Raw genomic sequence first — 23,354 nt, 5'->3', positions numbered from 1 at the left:
CTGCTTTCACCCTGGCAACCAGTTCTTTACCAATTTAAGTGCATATCAATTTGAAAAGACTGTATCCCAACAATAATGACTCAAAATACTGTAGACCTGATGCATTACGCAAGTCAAGTAAATTGTCCTAAGTAAGAGTGTCCTGGTAAATGTTCACACCATTCAGAAACAAAGAGAAAACAGTGGATGCCTGAATTGAAATTCCAACAGAACAGCTGGATTTGCCTGTGATGCAGAAATTATATCACTTGTAATGAAACTGCTGAAACATGAAAAACCACGGGTACGGAGCAAAACTAACTATTATCCCAAACTGTAGAATTGGTAAAGTCAGGGACGAAAGGGATCCTGGACTTGCAACATTCGCTTTTTATCACGACGCAGACTTACATCCTGTTGAGTCTGACAGCGATAAATAGACTCCAGAGCACAAAGCCTAGTTTCCCACCCAGGGGAATGGAAACCAGGATGTTCCATCTACCCTGAGGTGGCTGCTTCTATGGGCTCGTGGCCTTTGACCCCCTTTGCCATGAGACTTGCAGATCTGCCTGTACAAAGAGAGGAAAAAAATCCTAACGGGGAACAAAGGGGACTTATACTGGGAGTGATGCAGCTGGACAGCTGGAGGAGCCTTGATAGACAGAAAGATATTTTATTACCGCTTGGACTTTAAAAAAAGCTGAGAGAGGAACTTTGTTTCACAGAAGGGACTGAAGTGTGATTATGCATTAGGGCTTTTATGTAAGGGGAGCAACTGCGGTTTCTAAGGTTTTGAGAAGACATTCTTAGAAGATCATTCGGCGGTTTTCCAAGAACAGAATCTACCATCACCGATGATGTCATGTTCTTGCCCAAGACTCTCGGGCCTACGTTTGGCTCAGGATGGAAGATTTCATGATATTTCTTCCAGAGAAGGCCTGAATTTGTTGCATAATTCAAAGAAATTCCCTTCAACCATTGAAAAGACTGCATTCCCAGAAGTGTGATAAACACACACACTCACACACACACACACATCTTTAAATGTTCTGGATGACTCAGAGCTCTTGCGTCTGCAGCCTCTCTCACAGGCGGGCAGTTGCTCAACACATGAATCAAAGTGGGCTTTCTGTGTGTCCTTGCTCGGTGAATCCTATATCCTCTGAAAACAAAAGTTTAACCGTGAACTGCCTCAACCCTCCAGCTCCCCTGAGTGTCATCCCGGCAGCGATCCTCCATTTCATTCATTATTTAGTTAAATACTTAGATGTCATATTTTGTGTTGTTCTAAATTCCCACAAGACTCTTTAATCAAAGCACTTACTCTTATTAACTTGAAAACGATCTCTCCCCAGAAGGATTCCTCAGTGGGCAAAACGATCTAATCTACAGCATTTCATAGAATTTTAATTAACACAACACAAGATTCAGTGTCCTTCACTGTCATTAGCGAGGAATACATTAAACTTGTTCAATCTCTCTGAATGAAAAATGCTCAGGACAGATGTGGGATGTGCTGAATGATGTATAAACCAATTTTTCCCCCTCTTGAGTTCTAGGCTTTCAATTAGCAGTAGGCAACCAGAGATTGCTGTAAGTGATTTAAATAATAATGACTGTAGCCAGAAATGCTGTTTATTGATGTGTGTAGGTGTATGACGATTTAAATTGCTTTTGATTTGGAAGAAACACAGTTTGTCTGGACTGAAGTATTGACTTGGGACTTCCTCCATGCAGGTGCCTCCAAACTAACAATGACTTGGAGGCTGACACTGTGAATTCATAACATACTCTGTCTTCATAGCAGACATGACCATATATAAAGAACATCCAGCTCAATGGGCTCACTTTCATTTGCTCTATTGCTACGTCCAGAGGTTTTATATGATTACCACCACTTGAATATATTATTTTACTTATTTCTTATTAGAACTTAACTGTCGCAGGCAAATGTGTAAAGTGATGAGCAGAATAATACAGTCATTTTCTCCATCCATTCATGAACAATGAACAGAGTTTGCTGGCTTGTAACTGAAGGATCCAGAAATTATGAATTTATCAGATCCCAATTACTAAGGCCAAGAATAGACTTTAAGACTAAATAAACAGGCAAATTGGTCATTAACACAAACCTAAAGTAGAATGGCACCCAGAGAGCACATACCTCCGCCAAGGCCCAACAACTTTAATTGCACACACAAAACTCTGTCCCCTCAACATGCTAGACAATTATTCTCTGAGAAATCGATGAAAATGTTGAAAAACTCTATCTCGTAATGTTAAAGAAGGGGAAAGAAAAAATCCTGGATCTGCTCCTTTATAAGGATCCACACCAAAATGTGATGGATTCCTAAAGCCCATACTTCTACCCAGTTTCGTGGTGATCCATCCAAACAACCGGACAGGGGTGGAAACAGAACATTCTTGGCATACGGGTAATAAGACCACCCCTAACCCCAGAAAATGACAACAATCAAGATGGCTGACAAGAGTGGGATCCATTTGGTTGACATTTTATTTCATGGTGGTATGAACACAAGACAAAGGTCATAAAGTTAGTAATGTTCAGGTCATGCCACTCTTACTCGGTGCACTGCCCTTTGAGAAGGTTTGCGCAGTCAGACAGTAGTTTACAGAGGCCGGACATGGAGGCTAATCCACATGTAGACATAAATAAGAAAAAGAAAATAGATTCGGAAAACAGTAAATAGAGGATTTTTTTTTTTTTTGTAAAAAGCTAGAGGGGACATTTGCAGAGGCCCCCTGGGATTTTGTTGTGTATGAGCATTATTACTAATATAATTATTATTATTATGCTTTACTCATTTACATTATGGGGATGAGGCTAATACACTGGCTAAAGTAAGGAAACAGTTATATGGATGACGTCTTTGTCACCTGCTCAGAGTCGAGGTGACCGGTTTTTAAGGCAATTCATAGTTTCCACCCGAACCACAGACTGTTGTTGTCTTTACTGTTCTCCAGTCCATTCAAATATACAAGAATCCCTCCTCCACCTGAACGGGTCAAATTGGAACAGTTGTGGTAAAAATGAGACCAGTCTAAGGTTGACAGGTTGAAATGTGTCTGAACCAGAGGAGAGTTTCCTGGGTCTGGCACGGACACTTGATTACACACAACACAGTTTTAGCTCTCGGGCTATCCCTCCCCCATGTACATTAAGTATATCATCGTGTAGGTGAGCAGACAAGTCAGACATGGTTCCAGTGTATATTACTAAAAACATAAACCTCCACAGAGCAAACATTTGCTAAATTTACACTTAAAAATCGCAGGGCTGTACAAAAACAGGTTGCTTGATGATTGAAGAAGGGAAACATAATTAAGAACGCAAGGAAGGACAAAAAAAACCCAAAACAGTACAAGACCATTTGATACTCAACCACAAACAGGCATGATTATGTCTTAGAATATTGCCAAGATTCTCATATCAAAACGAGAGTGTCTTTAGTCAGTCAACGCAGCTTATTGTGGTCCAGCAAAGACGACTCCACGTTGCATCAGTTCACCGATAGTTACAGAATTCGCACTAGTAATACAAACTCATGCGTCGCTATGTTAATTTGCAAGTACTGTAGGATTATGTATCTTATTCCCATTTTTCCGTGGCTGTTATGGCTTTAAAAGGTCACAACAACGTCACAGTCTCTTTCGCTCGCTCGCTCACTGCCAAAAGACTCCTCCAGGAATGTTCCTAGGTCAAATACGAAAAAGGAAATCAAGTCTCAGAGTTTTTTTTTTTGTTGAAGCATTTGTGTTGACTGTTGTTGGACAGGACAATCCCAGGAGTAGTAGTAGTAGCTCTCCCCATGATAAGATCTCTCCTTGCTTCCTCTCTGTCTGTCCTTTTCTTCAGTCTTTGCTCTCAGCACCTCCTTAAGGTCAGATACGGTAACAACTCTTCCCCTTATTTGCACCGTTCAAGGTCCTGCTAAATTAACAGATCCCAAGAAACGAAAAAAGAAACTTGACCAAAAACCAAACAAAAACACACAGGGAATGAACAAGCATCAAACATTATTCAGCTCTGTAGTTTCTGAAATTACATCAGTGGAAATAAGAGAATAAAAGGAACCTGTTTAAGTCAAAAGAGACAGAACAAAAGAACAAAACAGTGATATTTTTTCAAATTATATTGTTTTTTGGAACAAAATGGATAAAAAAATACCAACAAAATCCAGATTCAAACCAAACACTGCAGAAGTGCATGCATTTATAGTGGTCATCATTAATTCATCTGCTGATTGTAAAACAGAACGCACAATAGTACATGAAAAGCACAATTCTCCAAAGAGAACCCATCGTACATATTCACAGTCTCAGGTATTATTTATATACTCTATATTTATAACATTTATTCATGTTTATGATTAATGTCTTGACTTATGACTAATGATATGCGAGTCATCGTGGAACGCAGCGCTCTCCCTGCCGTGGCAGTTTGCAGTGTTAGTGAGTCATATTTCAAAACTAAAGCCTCTGATGGAATTCAGATCGAGTGGAGAGTTTTTTTCTTTTCTTCTCTTTCTTTAAATATTTTTCGGGCGCTGTGAGATGGGGGCTGATCGAGTGGTTATGACTGTGTACTTTGTCACTGCAGCAGCTTGACTGATATCTGAAAAGTCCCATTAGTTAAATACAGTGGACTACCGGGGGCTGAAAACAGAGTCATGATGGTAGACATGAGCCGGCTGCACCATTAGAAGAACTGCGCCTGCCGATCTACAGTGGTTGGCGCCCAACCCTCCGGGGGAATGTGTGTCTATGTGGTCATGGATGTGTACGCCATGCTTGGGGGAATGTGGACGATACATATGGCACCAAGACAAGGCAGCAGCCAGAGATCGTCAGCAAGGTCCAGCAGTGTTCAAGCGAGGAGACGGAGCAGGACTTTTTGTTTTTTTTCAATGTTGGCGTTTGTTTTAAAACAACAAAACTGACAAGAATAAAATCTCTTTTTTCAGAGATGCCTGTTTTTTCTTTTTGAAAAAAAAAAATAAAGAGCCAGGGTAGTAAAGAAAAAAAAAAACAGTGTTCTGTGAACAGAGGTGCGAAAACAAAACATATCAAACACAAATTAAAACACCATATTAATTTTCTCTCCTTATAAAAAGCAATGAAAAGTATACAAAAATAGAAAATAATTACAGCAGGAGACATGAGCGCTATGGAGGGAGCGGGTGTCGGGAGGGGTTTTCTTTCCCCATTTCTCTCGGTATATATTTGTCCCTGCTGGGTTATTTGGCGGCGGAACAGTGTAATATTTTGGGGCTGTTTAAGGCGTCCTCCACCAGGTGGAGCTCCACGCCATCCACAACCACGTCTTTGATGCAGCCAACATAGCCGGTGCTGTAGGCCTTGGGCAACCGGCGGGCCACAGCCAGCTCCTCCAGACCACCTGACGGGAGACAGAAGCAGGGGTTAATGGGATGATGATTCAACTCACACTGAAGAACAGGCGCGGCACGCATCAGGGAATAATTACTACAAATTGAGACAAGCTCGCCCTCTCTGACGTAGCAGCGGCTTTTATGTATTTGTATTGATTCACTTCTACTACATAACAGCACTGTTCTAAACTCCACGCTCCAGGCTTTCTAAAAAAAATGTTTAATGTCAAAGGTCAATCCATGATATCCCTTCATGACATCTTTATTATGTCGGCTCGTCCAGAGCCACAGAAGACATTACACAACTCATCTTGAGTGTAAAATACTTGTAATTTACCAGAATAAGTTTTTGGATTTCATAACAAATTAAGCGTATCAAACGGGTGCTCCTTAAATGTTTATTAATGGTATAAAGCAGCTACGCGTCCTCATCTGATTGCATTAAATGCTTTGATTTGTTTTTCTGACACCTAACGGTAGATGATGGACATGACAGGATGACACTTTATATGTCAAACCAGCGTGATCAAAGAGGGAGGACGCCTCTGCAGACACCCGAGTTAAGATGCATGAAAGAATTGATCATTTCAAACTTGACAAGGTGCACAAAGAGATGTGCTGCACATGAAAGGTGGTGACAGAGTATGAAATTATGAATATCATCCTCATTATTTTTAATTTGTTTCTATCTTTGGTGCTTAGTGCTCGTCTCCATGCTTTGAACTCCCAAGACATCATCACCTGTCCGTCAGGCAGCGTGTTCAGAAGTGTGGCAGCTTTTCCTAAAGGTGGGACTTTTTACAAGGACAGCGCTTTTCTCTGGTTCTGCATCCCTGGCAGCTAACACAGCTAACTTTACTGTGTAATGATTACATATTGAGAACTAGAACAGACAGACAGAAAACAAATCCCATGAAAAAAAGTAATAATAAAAGGAACAAACAAATATGACATCATGGGATAATCAATATATAAAAAAAGATTTGCCATATTTACTTGATATACATAATTATTATAGAGAATTTGTTTCTGTGTCTAAATGAACACACCATTTTCCCCATCCTTTTTCTCCCAGTTCTTTTTGGAGCCTTATGGAGTAAATCATCTGCTCTAAAAGGTGTTAATGTTTAACAATATTGAGGAAGTGGCCGGCATCAGGGAACCCTTTCTTAAGCCAGTATTTAGTAATGGCTTTTTTAACCGCTGCCAACAGAATCTTCAAGAGATACGTGACATCTTTACTGAGGCCATCTGGGATATGTCCAACATAGAGAGATGATGATCAATGCTGTTTCCTTCCAACATTGTTAACTCGTCCACTACCAACTACAAACTTATGAGTATTAGGGCTATTTTGAAGAATAAATATTAATGAGGTCTTAATATTACGAAACTCAAGTTGTAATTTAATGAGAAAAAAGTTTTGTTGGGAAATAACCAGCAACCAACAGAACGGGCAAGAGGTTCTCGTGGGTCTTTCTTCTGAATAGACACATTTTCTTGTACAGTCTACTTATAATGATGTGGAGCTGATGAACCAAAACATTGAGTATTTCATTATTTGTGAAGCTAATACCTAAGTGTGACTTAATACGATAAGCTGCATGAATCTCATTTAAACACAGGCGGCGGACTGATCTTTCCCCTCTAAAGTGAAACATACTGTAGCCTAAAATTACGACTTGTTTCTCAAAAAATTATGGCTTTATTCTTGTAATATTATGACTTTTTATCCCATAACATTACAACTTTATATCTCGTAACATAGCGACTATATCCTTGTAATATTATTACTTTATTACTCAAAGTTCAACCACCTTAAAACTAAACAAAGAATCAAAGAAATTCTTAAATAGTTTTTTTAAATCAAATGCTTAAATGCTGTGGGTGTCTGAAAACTAAATATCATTCACCTCCATCTAAGACTAATATTCTTGGTACGATGGAGGTATAAACTTCAAGGCCATAGCACAGGAGTTCATTGAGAAAATATCAAATGAACCAACTGTTCAGTGTATCTGTGAACTGGATGTAAGATGACTCACTTGTGTTGTTATCTATTGGTCACAGAAAGAATAAAAAAGGGAAACTTCTTCTCATGAAAAGACCATGGATTTCTACTTCAAAGCAAAAGCTTCGGTCACTTGTGCTTTTCTTTTTGCTTAACATTTTTCTTACACTCTCAAATCATCTGAGCCTCTTTTTTCTTAACTAAATCTCATGAAGTTCTTTTTAGGAGGCTTGATGACCTAATTGCAGGCTGTGTGGCTGCCTCCTCCGTGATGGTGTTTTGAGCTTCTCTTTTGAGCCAGCACACCCAAAGTAGTCATTAGTGTCTTTCTCAATAAATCAGCATTAAACGTCTTTATTCAGAATTTCATCTGTTCTTGTGGGGAAGAGGCTGACCCTGAGTTTTGATGTTTTATCTGCTGCTGCTCTCTCACTCCCTCCCCCCCCTCTCTGCTCTGCCAGAATCCTCCTGCATCCTCATCCCTTTTGGGTAAGTCTAACTCCTTTTCCCAAACACGTCTCCATCTCGTCCGTGTTTTTCTCTTTTCCGTCTGTTGGGATGAGAGTGTTCATATCCCTGTCGAGCTCTCTACATCCCCCCTTAAATCGGATTGTGTGCCTCCGAATCAGGGACGGACAGGGCTAATTTCATGCGTTACAGATGAATTAATGATGAACAGCGAAAAGGGGATTTAAAAAGGAGAAGAGCTCTCGATGGGAGGGCTGTGTGAGGATTATGTGTTCTTGCTGCAGGGCTCGCTCAGCACCTGTTCCACTGCACTGCCTCCCTGTGTGTACATATGCGTGTGTTGTGTTTGTATACGTATTCCAGACTGCACGAGTGCACCTCTGACGTCTCGGCGTGTGTCCCTTAAATGTCACTCAGGCTGCTTCTCCTCTTCCTCGCTGCGCGCTTTGCATTTTAAAGAACGGTCCTGACTTTATTTCACCGGCTCGTGTTATTTGTGCGGAGTGTTCATTCCTGCCGCGCCATGTGTGTTCTTTCAGAAACCATTTATTTAAGCCAAGTTCAGACCAAATTGAACTGGAGGTAGATAACTGGCTGACTTTGGTCATTTTCAATTCAAGGGAGCAACTTTAGAGTCAGTCAGATAGCCTTTCATTTCTCAACTCAACACCTGAATAGGCCTGGACAATCTGCTTCTTTTTTCCCCTGCCACAGACTTTTGCTTATCCTCTGCAATGCCAATGAGTTCATTGCTCATTTTTGGCAGCCTTCTACCAGTGGCTCGGATGAAAGAGTACGACAGAATTACAAGTATTCCCTCGGCTTGATGTATGGCATTTGTAGACACATTCTCAAGTTTGAATGACAGTTTTCTTTTCTCATCTCTTTTCTGCATGCAGGCACCTACCCAGCCACAGGGCTCCGTCTGTGTCCAGCTGTGTTGCTGCCAAAGGCGACGACCCTGTTATTGCTGCCTCGTTGCCGACCTGCAGAGATCCGTCTCTAAGTGCTCTGAGGAGGAGAAAGAAAACCAGACAGATGTAGTTGGAAGTTGGTCTGACGCACGTGCATCACACTGAATAGCAGCAAATTGCAGTTTCATTTAATCTGAAGCATGGAGACTCCATTGCTGCGCTGCCAGCACACTAAGCACTTACAAAACTCCCTTTGCCAAGCAGCATTTTAAATGTGCCTGTCTACCAGTTAACAGACGCCGGTGCAGCACCGCTCATTTTAGGTGGCTCTGCGTTATGCATTAGCAAACACTTAAGAATTGGGACGGCGGGGCTAATTTGAGCCCACTGAAGTGGGAATCCAGCAGCGAGAGCGTCATTAAAAGCGAGCGGCAAACACAGATAGCTTCCGTAACTATGCGAGCTCTGTGCCACATGCCGAGATTTACACCATCATCAACATCCAAATTATGTCATCTTCCAGCAACTCATGTGGTCTCCCTGTAAGCCTGCCTGGGATGAGATTTGGCCAAATCCCTCTTTGAAATGGATGCAGCAGCTTTTCAAGGATTGATTATTCCTGCCTTCAATGATGAAACCAATCTAATTATCTCCAACACTTTCGTTCTCAGCAACGTTGAAAGCAAAAGTTAAGCAGCGATAAGGCAGGGATCACACGAAAAGGTATTAAGTGGGTCATTTTCAAAGATGAGGCTGCTCAGTTGCTTCTAATGAAGGAATCCATTAGTGGGACGTCTCTGTGTTTTAAAAAGTAGTGCATGCTTGCGTGCTAAGCCTTTGATAGTATGTCTACTTGATGGGTTTATATTTACACTGTAGACAAGAAAGAAACCCTTACATATGGATTCATTATATATTTTTTCCACGTATGTGAGATAGGGTGTTTTTCAACACATTTTCGTTGATTTCTCAAAGAATAATTCATGGATCTTAATGAAAGAAAATCAGGGCGCTGACATAACAAATAAAAATGTGGATCTCCTGAATACGAATTCTAGTTTGATAGTTGTTCAATTCTAGTTGCCCAAGGCATATATGCTGCATATACTTATTAAAATTACCATACAACAACCTTGAGGACAGCAAAGGAATACTTCACTATACACTTTAATATTTTAACCTATAGTCTCAATTTATTTTCCCTTTGTCAGAATATCTTCAAAAATAAATTCAAAAGAACCAATTTTCGACACGGAAAAGAAAATATTGTTGGACCAACTTTAAAAAGTTACTAATTTGAAAGAACTTAATTAATTTCTGTCCAATTTAAGTATTTCTTTTAACTTTATTTTGTTCAGTGTATAACCAGACTATGTTTATACAAGTTTACTGAATAAGAGATGAAAGAAAAAAGGTGTATAGAGTAAAATGAGACAAACTCAATATATAGCCCGCACACAGTCATTGGCAGCCTTCAGTGATATTTGGTTGCAGAGCCGATCGGCAACAATGGCAGCCTCTAAGTGTTTCTCTGAGTGCTGCCATCCTGAGGCATCTTTCACCTTTCTGCTGGTAGTTTCTGTCATTCCTCCATTAGTGTGCATTCAAGCTATTTCAAGTTTGCAGCCCTTTTCACAGCAGAAGATGTCATCTCTCTGAAGGGTTTCGATAGGATTTAGGTCAGGACTCATTACTGGCCACTTTAAAACTGTCCATCTTTTCTTTTTCGAGCATTTTTCGCCTGAACATTGGACCTTCAACTCAAATTTAGTTTTTCTGACAATAAAAAACAGACACATTTTTCACTTAAATGCCTTGGTAATCTACTGATTTCATCATTCCAGGCCCCACAGCAGTGTAAACCCTCATGTTTTACCGTATGTGAATGGTTTCTGCTCTCTTTTCTTCACCACTGTGAAAGAATTAGCCCCTTTTTATGAAGTATGACTTATATAACTTATAATAACTATAAATAATAACTATAATCTTATACATTGTTGGGTATTTTGATTGAGGAAAGGTGCCAAAAATTGTGTCCGGGATACATTTTGTCACTTTTTTGCTTTTGTTCAGTGCTAAATATATTTTTTACATAACTATAATCTAAAAGGAAATCATACAAAATGTGCATTTGCATTCATGACCATTACAGATATTTTTAATTATATATTGGTTATTCAGGGATAATTCAGGACTGCATGTGTTAATGCAGAAACTGCTATTAATTTTTAATTATTTTTTTCATTCATATCCTATAATATACCAAAATATGTTGGGATGATGCCACACGTTCTTCCTTTTTGAACATTCATTAATGTGCCTAAGCAATTTGATGTGCAATATGTTACACTCATGCATGACCAGGCATGAAAATAACCTTAATCTGAAACTAATCAGAGTCATCTCACTGCAAGGGATCACTGTGTAGCAGAGGATTTATGCAATAGATCACACAGTTTGCATCAACACACATAATACAGTATGGATGAAGACTAATCCTGGCCTAACTTTAAAAGCTTTCACTCATGATTCAACACTACCTGCAATATCTCATCTTACCTGCTGGCCTTGATGCGTATCCAGCGGTTGGTGTCGACACGCACTGAGGAGCGCAGCACCACAGGCTTGGAGCCCAAGTCGTATGTCATCTGGACGTGTCCGTCCACGATGGCCAGGGCGATGTAGTCTGACCGCTCCACGCCCTTGCCGCTCCACAGCACCAGGCCCTGGGTCGCCTCCGTCCGGATGCTCAGCTCAAATTTGTTCACCAGCAGAGCCTTCTCACTGGAGAGAGCAGAAAACACATTAGTTAGCTGGTGGTCGAGAATTCATCAGAAGCTATTCCAATATTTGTTATCGCTGACACAGCTCAGTCGCTGCTTGTGTCATTTGTCGCTGCGTATGTGGAGCGAGGGACTTCTGCTGTTGTCTCGTGGGTTACATTACAAATGACTCAAGCATTACGTATGGTTCTGTTTGCTCGCACATTTAGCCAAGAAAGCTTTGTGGCTTGAGCTCGGAAGCCCCAAAATAACAGAGCTGCAGTGATTTTTCCGGAGAATCAGGAGGCAGACGGAGTTTAAGAGAGGCAGGGGGATGTTTTGGTATTAGCTTTCCTACATCCTATTGAGCCTGAGCTGCAGTGCTGCTCAGTGCTTCTCGTGTTGCTTTATGAGTGTGTCTGTGAGTGTCTATGAGTGTGTGTGTGTGAGCCGTCTATCCTTAAGAGGCACTGTACGTCACTGATGTGCGAGTCGAATACACTCTGTGATATGACCTGACTCTACACCATCGCACATCCATCCCTGCATACAGACAAACTTACGTCAGACTAAAAAGTCCCTCTGTTCTCTAGGAGTCCAGCAGAGATACAGTGGAGCTCAGAGAATCCCACCTTTAATTTGTGTGCGTTTGTGATTGTGTGTCATCAATCAGCATCTGTGCAACTGTCTGCACATCTGCCAGATGGAGCTACCTCCACATTCTTCAAAGTGCAATCAAACACAAAGACATAAACAAGGTGAGAACACACACGACAAAGTGTCGATGACACATGGATTGAAAAGAAAAAAGATCAACAGCAGCATGGAGCCGTAGATAAAGATTAGACAAGACAGACAACAAGACAAGTGTAGCAAACAGAGAGGCTCATGGGAGTACAAACAGGACAGGAAATGGGAGGGGATAAGGGGAAATTGAGTCTTGGACCTTCTTCTTAAACTATCATTTTCTGTGCTTATTTATATTCAATAGTGAGCGGGAATAAAAAAGAAGCAATGGGATGATATTTAACCTTTTACAGCTCAGACCAACAAAAATCCTTGATTTTCGACTTAAAAGACATGTTTCTACTTCCTTGATATCAGCTGAATCAGCAAAGGTAAACAAGAAAACCGAAAAAAAGTAAAAAAGGCATGACTTAACAGCGTCACATTAGTTTTTTCTCCAGTGAGAAAAAAACCCCACAAATACAGATCGGTGAATCCTCTCCTGGCAAACCCTCAAAGAGCTTCCAAGGCCCCATGAATCACCATGAGAGCAGCGCGTCAGCGATAAGGTCAAGGTTATTGAAAACACTGAATGTATCATGAGTAAAACAGCACAGCGTTGTAAATCTTATATACTCCACTGGCTTCTTAGATTTTCAGCGTGTATCTGTTTCTCTTTGTCAACAGAGGGATTTTATCTGCATACATGTATTCAAATTCTCAGCAGGCCTCCAGGTAGCAGTGCTTCTTTTTACCTCTAGGTGGCAGTAGTGGTTAGAACAATGATAATTAAAAGCCATCAGGGAGGACAGCGATTGCACAGAGGCTGCGGCTCTGAGTGGTTTTGAGCTGTTATCAGAGCTCAGAACTTCTGAATTAATTGAAGCATATGCAGCAGCGGCTCTTTGTGATTGGTATTAGTAACTCTATCTCAATAATGGAAACAATGTTGTCTCTGCGGAGGAGGATTTAGCCCAGTGAGAGGTCGGAGAGGGGTTGCCTGGAGAGGAGGGAAGGATGGGGAGGCGAGAGGCGAGCGGACGGCACCAACGTCTGAAAGCTTCGAGAGACTCACCTCTGCTCAGATGGGTTCTCCAGGGACTCGGGACTTAAGGGAGCAGGGGGAGAGAGTCAACGGCATGCAGTGTAAGCGCAGGAGGCCAGAGGGAAAGAAGGAAGGAGGGGAGGAGGATTTTGTGAGTTCACTGGGTGACTCACAAAGGTCTAGTTTAGATGTGGAGCTGCAAAAAAGCTTAACTTATCTGCTGTACTGCAATATCTACCGTGTCAACAGTAGATAACAACTTTTTGTGTGATCATAGGAAGTGTGTCGCTTAGCCCTGATCACACCACGACCATAAAAGGAGGTTCCCAAGGGAACCGCTTGCATCATGATGGATGATTTAATGCAACAAAATGCCCTCTGGATCAAGCAATGTTTTTAAAAGTAAGCATCAAGATTTAGTACATTCATGGTTAGTGTCAACTTTAAGTCAGCGTCCAATTATTGAAGACCTCCTTTGTATTTATGGCGCTGCACGCCAAAGTGCAGCAGCAATTACCTTCTGTCTGGAGATGAAAGTGGTGAATGAGAAAAATTGGTAACTTTTCTAAAAATGGGGTCAAGCACCATATCAGCGGAGTGTCATGGCCAGATATGATTTGTCACAGAAATAATGGGGCTTGAACAAATCGACCTGAGCTTTCAGAGAGAGGAGAGAGAGGTGAAGGAGGAGCGAACCGAAAGGTGCTCTAAATAGTAACAGAAACATTAACCCAAGGTGAGCGTTTGACATTTTGGCCTCAGCCAGCTCTTAATGGCCTCGACAGAAACGTATTAATTTCCTTTGCAAAATCAAACCGTGTTCTGCTTTGCTAAGATTCACGTTCATTTTTGGTAAATGTTAGATCCATTTAACTTTTGACAGCCTGGCCCCGAGGACCACTGTCCCCTCCTGCTAAGTGAGATTGATGCCCATGGCTGCACACTGCAGAGATGTCTCAACTGGAGGTCTAATCTACAAAGGGAGACAAATCTGTGATTAACATGTCGCTGCCTCCCTGTGTGACCCACTCTGCAATTACTCACAATTACAGTTAGAGATTTGGCAAAAGGGAAATGATGGAAGCCCTGGTATGGACTGGAGCTCTGGCTTGAGTCCAGTCGGCTTCATTTTAGTTGAACTCCTTTTCAATGCTGTGGCTTTTTTTTTTAGGTTACTTACTAAGCTAATGAGCGGGGAGAAAAACCCTTAATAACTCAGTCATGACCTAGGGCTTTCCCGAGCAGAACCTCCTCAGGCACCAGAAACTAGGTTGAGGGGTATTTAGTATATCCTCCATATGCAGTTTTCAAGGGGTCTCATTCATTTCCACATAACAGATTATGCCATTCAGTGTAAAGTGCATGGCAATTCATTTTGTTTATGAAGGACTTACAGCCATGCATAAAATATTGCACATTCTTAGCACAGCAATTCATTTTCCTCTCGGGGGTTGAGCACAATGCAGATCATGCACTCATTCATGCTTCCCTTTGCACTGGGGAGAAAAAAGAAAGGATCTAATGGCACTGAAAATAATGAAATCTGTCAAATTAAATTATGGTCATGGAGCTTGAACGTAGAATATGACTTTAATGGTAAAGATGATTTTTTTCCCGTGTGGAAATTATGACAGGAAACTGAATGTACTTAAATCTCTTGAATTGGGTTAACTATCAAACATGGCTTCTTTGTTGGGGTTAGTTGGGCTTGATTTGAAACTGGGCAAATGCCCACTCGAAAATTCTACTTACTCTGGGATCTCATTGGTCAGTTGGCTTGAGTGAGAAGGAAAGACAGTGAAGGACATTTACATGAGACAAGACGTGTGGACAAACAACAAGGGAGGTTCAGACTTAAGGGACAGGACAGGACAGGACAGGAAACTGGAAACGCTGATAAGAACAGCAAAGACACACAGAAAGGCACACACATGTATGCAACAGTTTTCCAGCAAGTTGATTCTGAGTGAGTGCGAGTTGTGCACGTCTCCTTCGCTGCTGTCAGACATGCATTGAACTCCGGAGAACCTTAGGACGTTCTCCGGAGGGGCTGCGTGGGAATGCGTATGTCAGAGTGAGAGGCTCCTCCGAACTTTCTGCAGACTCCATAATAGCCTTTCTCCGGTTCATGTCTGAAAATGGCTAGTGAGAGTGTGATAATGATGTGCAGGCCATGGCCCAGTTTTCACACTTTCTATGTGTTTGTGTGAAGAGCTGTGAGACTCAGATACAGAGCCATATGCCTGGTCTCTTTTTCAGGTTCATCACGTTAACATTTTTTGTCGATGCCAACCTGAAGGCGCACTCTTGGCAACCTCATAGATGGATGGAAGAGTAAAAATGTCTCATCAGCTGCCTAAAGGGACAAGATTTCTTCCTTTTTTTCTTTGGACACACATTCTAGAAAACATCTTACACTGACGTCATCAGCTTAACGTGGTGCATTATGTCTCCGGACGCCAGTTTTATGGAGAACAGTGATTAACACATTCAAAGTATGGTAACAAAGTTGAATCATGCATGTGCCCTCATTGTCCAGTGTGAGCTAAGCAGTAGACCACAGATTGAACTAAGTGCGCCCAGGGCAACACTGTAAGTGTTAACCGTCTTGCTAATTAGAGAAATCCTGTCAAAAGAGCAGGACTGACACAGACACGAGGGATGAGCTATTAGCCAAGCGCCTAGTTCACCCTGAAGACCTTGCACTGATGATATCATCAGCACTGTCATCACAGCTTACCCAGGGAGGGGACGGATAGACAAAGGGGTTATTTGGCTAATAGCTATTACAGTGGAGATGTTAGATGAAGCCGAATAGATGAGGATGTTCCCCTTGTCCTCTCTCTTACCTCTTTGTAACAGCGTTGTGGTACTCGATGAACGTCCGCCCGTCAAAGGCCACAGCCTCGGTCTCCCCGGCAGACTTCTCGTAGATGGCTGTGAAGACAGGGGCGGGGTGAGGGGAAAAGAGGATGAGATCATCGCAATCGATAAGACAGAGGGCTCGGTTATCATAGCTAAGGGCAATGGAGTGTGAGCAAAAAGGGCGCAGGGGGGGCGGGAGTGCGGGCGCGTTTGCAGTTTTAATTAACGTGAAAGGGACGGCCGGTCAGACGCACAAGGTTAATGGTGAAGGCAGGGACGGTAAGACGGATCAGGCCGGAGCGAGCATGTGTCGGGCAGAGTGACATTAGGATGATGATGAAAGGGACGTGCAACTCTTGAAAAGAGCATTTCATGAATATTCAAGTGACACGTTTCATCATTTTTATAACTACGGCCTTCATCTGAAACCACTACATAACAACCCCCGACATAAAAGAGACTGAACATGTATAATGCCAACATTCTTAACTCTCCTAGGCAAATAATAATAATAATAAACAATAAAAAAGGCATTGTAGGCAGATATAAAAATCTAACTAGTAGCTCAGCATCCACTGATGCAAGCCAAGAACAGACTGTATTAGAAAAAAGCTCCAGTGATTTCAATCCCACTCATGCCACGCTTTAAAAGCAGCCAGAAAGCTGCCAGGTATCCGTTTGGAGTAAAACCAAAAAATGTGGAATGAGGAAATAGTGTGCACAGTTAAGATGACTGATTGCAAATACACAGCCAATAGAAGGTGATCTCAAGCCAGCAAGTATTGACCAATCATATATATCTGGGCTGAGAAATGTGTTTAAACTTTAGGATCTTAGCCAGCTCATTGACTTCTCGTAGAGCGAAGACAAATGTGTAAGGACAGACAGCTGAGACGGCAGTAAAACTTACTGTTCTGACAGTGTCCCCCTGAGAAACCGTTCAGACAAACGCACTCATACGTGTCCAGCTGGGGAGTGCACTGCCCGCCGTTGTGGCAGGGATCCTGAGAACACGGGTGGTGCTGGAACATGGCTACGTTGCTGGAGCGCTGCGCGTTCTCCTCCCGGAGGATGGGTGTGCCCATCAGAATGATCTGGGAGCAGAAGACACGGGGGTTAAAGAGGCCACACTCTGAAGTCAGGTCACTCATTTCGGTTTATTACTACGCAGCCCGTGTAAACAGCTGCAAAGTGTCACCTGACGCTCGGAGGGAGTTTGAATCACGCCTGAGAGAAGAACCTCTGTGATGTCATAAGGTGTAATGTCAGCTTGGGCTTGGAGAGCGCACATGTGCACAACGGAAAGCTTGCAGTGAGGCATGGGGTTTGAATAACTAGGTTTTTACCAGGAGGTGAGGGTTTGATCAGATGTAACAGCGGCGTGCTAACCCCACAGCCCTCGCTGCATTTTAATTCAAATGTTGCTGAATCCTGACTTGTGCACAGAAATATGCAGCATTAGCTTTTTTTCCCCCAACCGAGCCTTCCACACTTCAAACTAAAGCAAGGAAAAAAAGAAGAAAACCTGTCAAGTGAAACTGTTTTCACTTAGGCAGAAAAATGTGTGTTTATGTAGGTGTAAGAAGAAAATAACAATATATTTTCATGACCTCGAATTCATACAATATGTTTGATGTATAATAAATACATTCTTTTGCAAAGATTTAAAATACAGACTTGATTTTTACTTAACAATTTTAGATGTTCGACAAAACATGTAAACATGTGTTTATGTAATACATGAATTATTCATTGTATTTTTTTAACCTTTCTTTAAAAGGGTCACCTTCATGATTCTCCTCTTTTTCATCTCTTACCTACATTTCATTGCTTTCTTAGTTATTGTTATTGATCTTAAAACACTTGATTGTCATTTGTTTCCACTCTGGGCTGTTAAGCGTTATGCAGCCTTGTGTTTTTTTCATTATAGTACAGCGTAATGAGCACAGTGATACTGTAGATAAGATGCTTTTCCTCTGAACATGAATGTCACGCTGTCAACATACGAGAAAACACCTCAGATATTAGGCGTTGATAGGAGACACATGTTAAACAGTACATCAAACCAGGAACACATACCATCCTCCTTTAATTAACTATTCCCTGCGAGCCAAGAAAGACAAACGCCACATTTAGTTTTTTGATTTGCACGAAACTGTCGAGGGAAAGTTTGCAGCAGAGAACTAATGACAAGTTTTGCGTAAACAGAAACATCCTGCCTTTGTTCTACCGAGTTATTTTTGGCATTCCGAGATGAAGTTTTTACTGGAAAGGGGAGAGAAAAAAAAAACTGGAGGGCTGTCAGGCAAAGATCTGAGAACGGCAAAATGTAGGGACTTCAAAATGTGCATTCTATTATTAGTGCATGCTAATCCAAATGAGCAGAGCCACTGCCCGTCACTGTGCGGGCTTCTAATGGAAAATAGCTAATGTGGGGGTCTGTTGTGTGACAGCTGGGCAGCTAATAAGTTATCGTCTGACTCTGCTACTGTATGTCTGAGGGACACAGGGGCCCAGAGTCATTAAAATAACACAGTGTATTTACACCAGCCGAATGCATAAGCAGAGCACAGTGCTCCAACAAGAAACAGAGGCGTGTAAACATTTACCTTTTGGATTGTTCCCTTGAAACCATCCGTGAGAGCGGCGACTCTTGCCAGTCGGCTGTAATCAGGAGCTCCCCCGACGAAAAGCGACTCTTTCAGGTTAAGATCTACATGCAGATTCTGATGAGACAGGACACACAAGGGTTTTTAAAATAGTAAAGTAGAGCTCCACGTACTGTGCATCTTTCAAAATGCCCAGTTTTACCTTTTCCATACTGAACCCTCACTTTCATTCAGGGGTTTTCTTTTCAGCACCTCCTGCTTTATGGTTTTACTTTAGTTCATTATCTGTTTGTGTCCAGAGAGCCTGGAATAAGTTGTTATACTTGTAGTTGAGGTAGTAAAGTGAGATTAATATGCTACATTTGCAGACATGTCACAATCATATGGATTGCCACAATAAAAAAGATTTATTCATATTGTGGCTGGCAGACGCTTTAACTGCACTTCCTTGCCTTCATTCTGTGTCAATACACTTGATACATTAAAACATAATTGATTCAATGTCTCTCAGACAGAGTGGTCAATTTTACTTTATCTGTGAAACATAAAAAAGAGACTACAAAGGGAAATCAGGAGCCGGTCGGACTGGAGATATGGAGGCTTCTTTACAGACATTTCTAATGAATGGAGAATTATAAGCACCGACCTTTCAAACTGTTGAGTGTGGAGACACATTAATTGCAATTCATTTGCGCGACAGACTGCTATGAAATTCGATTCTTTCCACCGAACCTTTGGGAAGATTGCTTTGCATCAGCAAGGTGCCGCTTCCTTCGTTTTGCACAGAGGAGCCGAGGCAAGGAAGGAATTAATGATCTTTATTTTATGTAGGGCAGTAATTGCCAGAGGGGTAAAGTGGAGTTAATTGCTGGAAAAATGATGGAAGGGGCCAAATAAACAGGCTTTGTGCGGGCAAGCTGGCAGCGGCTGGGCTTTTATTTAGGATGGGATTTGGAGTGCAGGAGGCAGCGGTGCTTGGCTGCAGCCCGAGGCTGTGTCACTGCACCTTGAACCACTTCCAACTGAGACGGGATGGGGACCTTGGCCAAAGTTGCTGGACCCAGCTGTGGCTGTTGCCGCTAGGCTTACCCCAAAAGTTGAGACCGACTGCAGGAAGGAGTGGGCCACCTCAGTCTCTGTTACCGCTCTGCAGATACATCCACACTACTAAAGTTTCGCATCAACTCTGATACGGGTACGTCTTGCAATCAAACTACCCCGGAGTTTTAGAGCCGCTAAAATGGGAAGTTTGGAAACATTTTAGTTTTAAAACTCCGGGGCTGCATTTTAGTCTGGACGAGCAGAAATTGAGATGTTTGGAAACACTCATAACCGCTTGCTGATGCGGTCAAGACGTAGCCTTTGCTACAACAGCTCACGTGCTCAGGAAAGCTATTATTCGAGCAATCTGCAACAATTCCCATGTCCACGGATACGCACATGCCCAGCGTACGTGTGCGTTTCCGGGCATTTTAGTATGGACAGGGATTAAAACTGATACAGAGGCAAAACGCTTGTGTGGACAGATCATTTTAGCTTGAAAACATAGCAGTATGGATGTAGCCTGCAACACTTGTTCTGCAGCTGAAATGACAGGTGCATACTGGCTGACGATGGTTTTTGTCTTGTTTAGTCACTTCTCCATGACTCTAACGTAAGATTTCATGCGATGAGAGGACGCATGGTGTTCTGACTCGGCTCACACAGGTGATAATCAGCATGTGGTGAAAGAAGACAGCTGGTTCCATGAGTGTGACTCCAGACTCGGTGACGTTCGGTGAGTGTTGTTTGCGTTGTGGCTGAGTGAGTGGGTGAAAGGAGTGAGCGACTTCGTGAGTCGCTCCTGATTGCGAAAGAACTGAGAGCAGATGACAAAAGAACAGCCCAGCTTGGCTTGGCACCTCACCGTCTCCTACAGTGTAACACCCCCCCACCCCCACCCTCACTTCGCTCGCCTCACGTCTTCGCTCTCACTTTTGGACGGCCACGCAGCACTGGCGTGATATCTCCGCCTACACCAGACTAATGAAGACGTTCCCTTTGTTGCTAAAAACAATGGCCATCACGAAGATGACTGCCTTCTTTCCTCCCACCTTCCCGCCCCCTTCCACCCCCACAGCAGATGGACCGAGGTGAAAGCCAAACCGTGTTCTTTAAGAGCATCTCTACTTCAGTGCTCTGTGAGTGTGTGTGTGTGTGTGTGTATGGGCTTATGAAATGGGAAAGTTTTCCTACAGAACTGGCACCTTTAAAGCTGCCCGTCGCTCTGCAGAAGTACCTTTTATTTTCAGTTCGGTGCTGTTGTGTATGGAGAGATGAGGGTGAGAGGACATGGTGAGCGACTCAAATGAAACATGGGCTAAGGTGTGACTGGGACTTGTCTCATTACCTTGCGTGATTTCTTATTTTCCAGACAGCACATCATAGAGAAGGACAAAAAATAGGGAGGAAGAGAGTTAATAAGGGAAGACTAGTAAGTGTCTGTGCAGAGAAAGGCATGCTGAGCTACAGTAGGCAAAGTGCAAAACACACACAGACACACACCCTCAAGTGCACGTACAGTACACACACACACACACACCGGTCACATCTGTGGAAGCATTAAACACAGTCGCAGCGTAGCACAGACAAGTGAGGTAAGTACATGTAATTAGAACACAACAAACCCACTTTCTTCTGCACATGCACCTTTGTATATGACACCGTTCACATGCACATGCGACCACAGAGCTGTGCGAGTGTGTGTGTTTACACTAAAGAGAGCCAACGCAAATAAGACAGCAAGTCTAAGGAGGCCATGCATGAAGCAGATGGTGTCATTAAGAAAAGATGAAAAAGAAAAAGAAAACTTCATGGATGAGAGGCTGCGAATGAAGCCACTTAACCCAAGCTCATTTACAGACTGCTGCCATTTAGAGAGGTGAGGAAGACTTTCATATCTTCTATCTGTACCTTAATGATTCTGACAGGTGTATTTCCCATCTTTGACATGACGACAATATCCCGGCATGCAATATGTATTCATACACATGCGTGTGTGTGTGTGTGTGTGACCACCTTTGATATTTTATAGGCTTCTCTGAGCAATGCGCCCAGAAAGGTCCTTCCAGTTCTTAAAGCAGGACTGGGAGAGAGCCACACTTGATGGGGTCGCTGCATTGAGCTCCATAACTAGTCTAAGCTCATCCCTTGTGCCCCCATCCCCTCATCCTTGCTTTCGCCTTGCTCTTCTCTTTTAATAAGATTTTCTGCCTGTGTTGCTGGAGTAAAACACAATTACCATACAGACGATGGGAGGCAGTGGGGGGAAGGACAGCGGCGATAGGAGAAAAAAAAAGAGGAGCATTGCGTCTCACAGGACGAGGATGGAGTTGACAGAGTGCATGTTCGTCATCACCAATCACACAGCTTAATATAATTGGATGACTTACAGGCTTATCAAACTATTAGATCGCCTTCATTTGGACACATGTACCTGCTTTTATTGGTCTAGACGTGGAGCTGAAGAGTTTCATTACGATATTCCTGCTTCTGCTGTTATCTCCTTTATCTGCCTCTGCCTCTTCCTCAACGCCACCTCAAAGCCTGCGTTTATTAAATGGACTGTACACCATTTCTGTGGCTTTCTGTATGCAACACCAAGTTTTATCTCCAGTATGTCAGCAGCAGGATGAAAGGCTGGGAGTTTCTTTTCTTAGTTTTTTTCTTTAAGTGGAATCATAAAGCTTCCAATATGAAGACAGGTTGTCAAACTGGCCGTCTACAACTGGAGCTCTCCCTCTCACCCTGACGGATGCTGGGAAATAGTGGCGTATTTTCAGGTGTGAAGTGTTGTGTAAAAACCTCAAAAACAAAGGGGGCAGAAGTTTTAGGAGTCAAATGTGCCTCAAGTAGCAGGTCGAACCACTTTAACGAAGATAAAGGGGAGCGCTGAAGCCAGAGGTTGTGGTGACGATGATCATTCCCAGGCAGTTGTTAGCTTGCTGTTTCTTACCGGTGCCTCCCCTCGGACAGGGTCCTTCTTGTTCACCATGATCTCTCCTTTGCGGTTGGAGCGCTCCAGGTTGATGGTGTTCCACACGTTCAGCTGGATTGGTTCTTTACTCCTACACCACACACACACACACAAGTACACACACATAGACATTCATGCGAGTCATGTATCAATTGGTTAAAACATTGGAGCTGTCTGTTGGATGGAGGATTCAACTTTCCTAAGAATGTTTTGTTTTGTATCAAAGGGTAATTTCACCCCAGTTTTGGGTGAAGTGTCTCTCCCTCCAAATTCAAAAAAGCGCCTTGAGAATGCAGCACTGGGAGGCGGAGCTAAGACACATCTTCATCTAGCTATGAGTTATGACTCGAGTAGCAGCGCACACTTTTCCGCAGAAATGCCGTTTGAAGTAGAGGGTTCTCGCCTCCAGAGTTTCCTGACAGCCAAGACCGCGGTTGTCCCGAGCCGTTTGAATCGCCGGCGCAGGCTGCTGTCTCAGCTAGCGATTCAAATAGTGTGTGTGTGCGTGTATGTGTGTCTGTCAGTGTGTGTGTGTGTGTGTGTGTGTGT

At 42.6% G+C, this 23,354-nt stretch overlaps 1 protein-coding gene across 13 annotated transcripts in view; it reads right to left on the bottom strand.

Annotated features, from left to right (window-relative positions):
- Positions 1-4,753: 4,753 nt before the first annotated feature.
- The window catches only part of agrn (agrin), a 246,455-nt gene continuing 227,854 nt past the window's right edge, over positions 4,754-23,354 (bottom strand). For 6 of the 13 annotated variants that reach the window (XM_047340241.1, XM_047340249.1, XM_047340242.1 and 3 more), the window contains 9 exons: positions 22,785-22,896; positions 21,180-21,191; positions 18,791-18,907; positions 17,092-17,275; positions 16,166-16,253; positions 13,347-13,379; positions 11,343-11,567; positions 8,777-8,880; positions 4,754-5,398 (listed from right to left, as the gene is read on the bottom strand). In XM_047340241.1, the coding sequence (XP_047196197.1) occupies positions 5,238-5,398; positions 8,777-8,880; positions 11,343-11,567; positions 13,347-13,379; positions 16,166-16,253; positions 17,092-17,275; positions 18,791-18,907; positions 21,180-21,191; positions 22,785-22,896 (1,036 nt within the window). In that variant the 3' untranslated portion in view covers positions 4,754-5,237. The remainder of the gene's footprint in view (positions 5,399-8,776; positions 8,881-11,342; positions 11,568-13,346; positions 13,380-16,165; positions 16,254-17,091; positions 17,276-18,790; positions 18,908-21,179; positions 21,192-22,784; positions 22,897-23,354) is intronic. The other 7 variants (XM_047340244.1, XM_047340252.1, XM_047340253.1 and 4 more) reach the window with 3 other exon arrangements.

Source organism: Hippoglossus stenolepis, chromosome 6, assembly GCF_022539355.2.
Source record: "Hippoglossus stenolepis isolate QCI-W04-F060 chromosome 6, HSTE1.2, whole genome shotgun sequence".
NCBI classification, from domain to species: Eukaryota; Metazoa; Chordata; class Actinopteri; order Pleuronectiformes; family Pleuronectidae; genus Hippoglossus; species Hippoglossus stenolepis.
The sequence above is the reverse complement of the archived record's forward strand: the minus strand, read 5'-3'. Positions and strand labels throughout refer to the sequence as shown.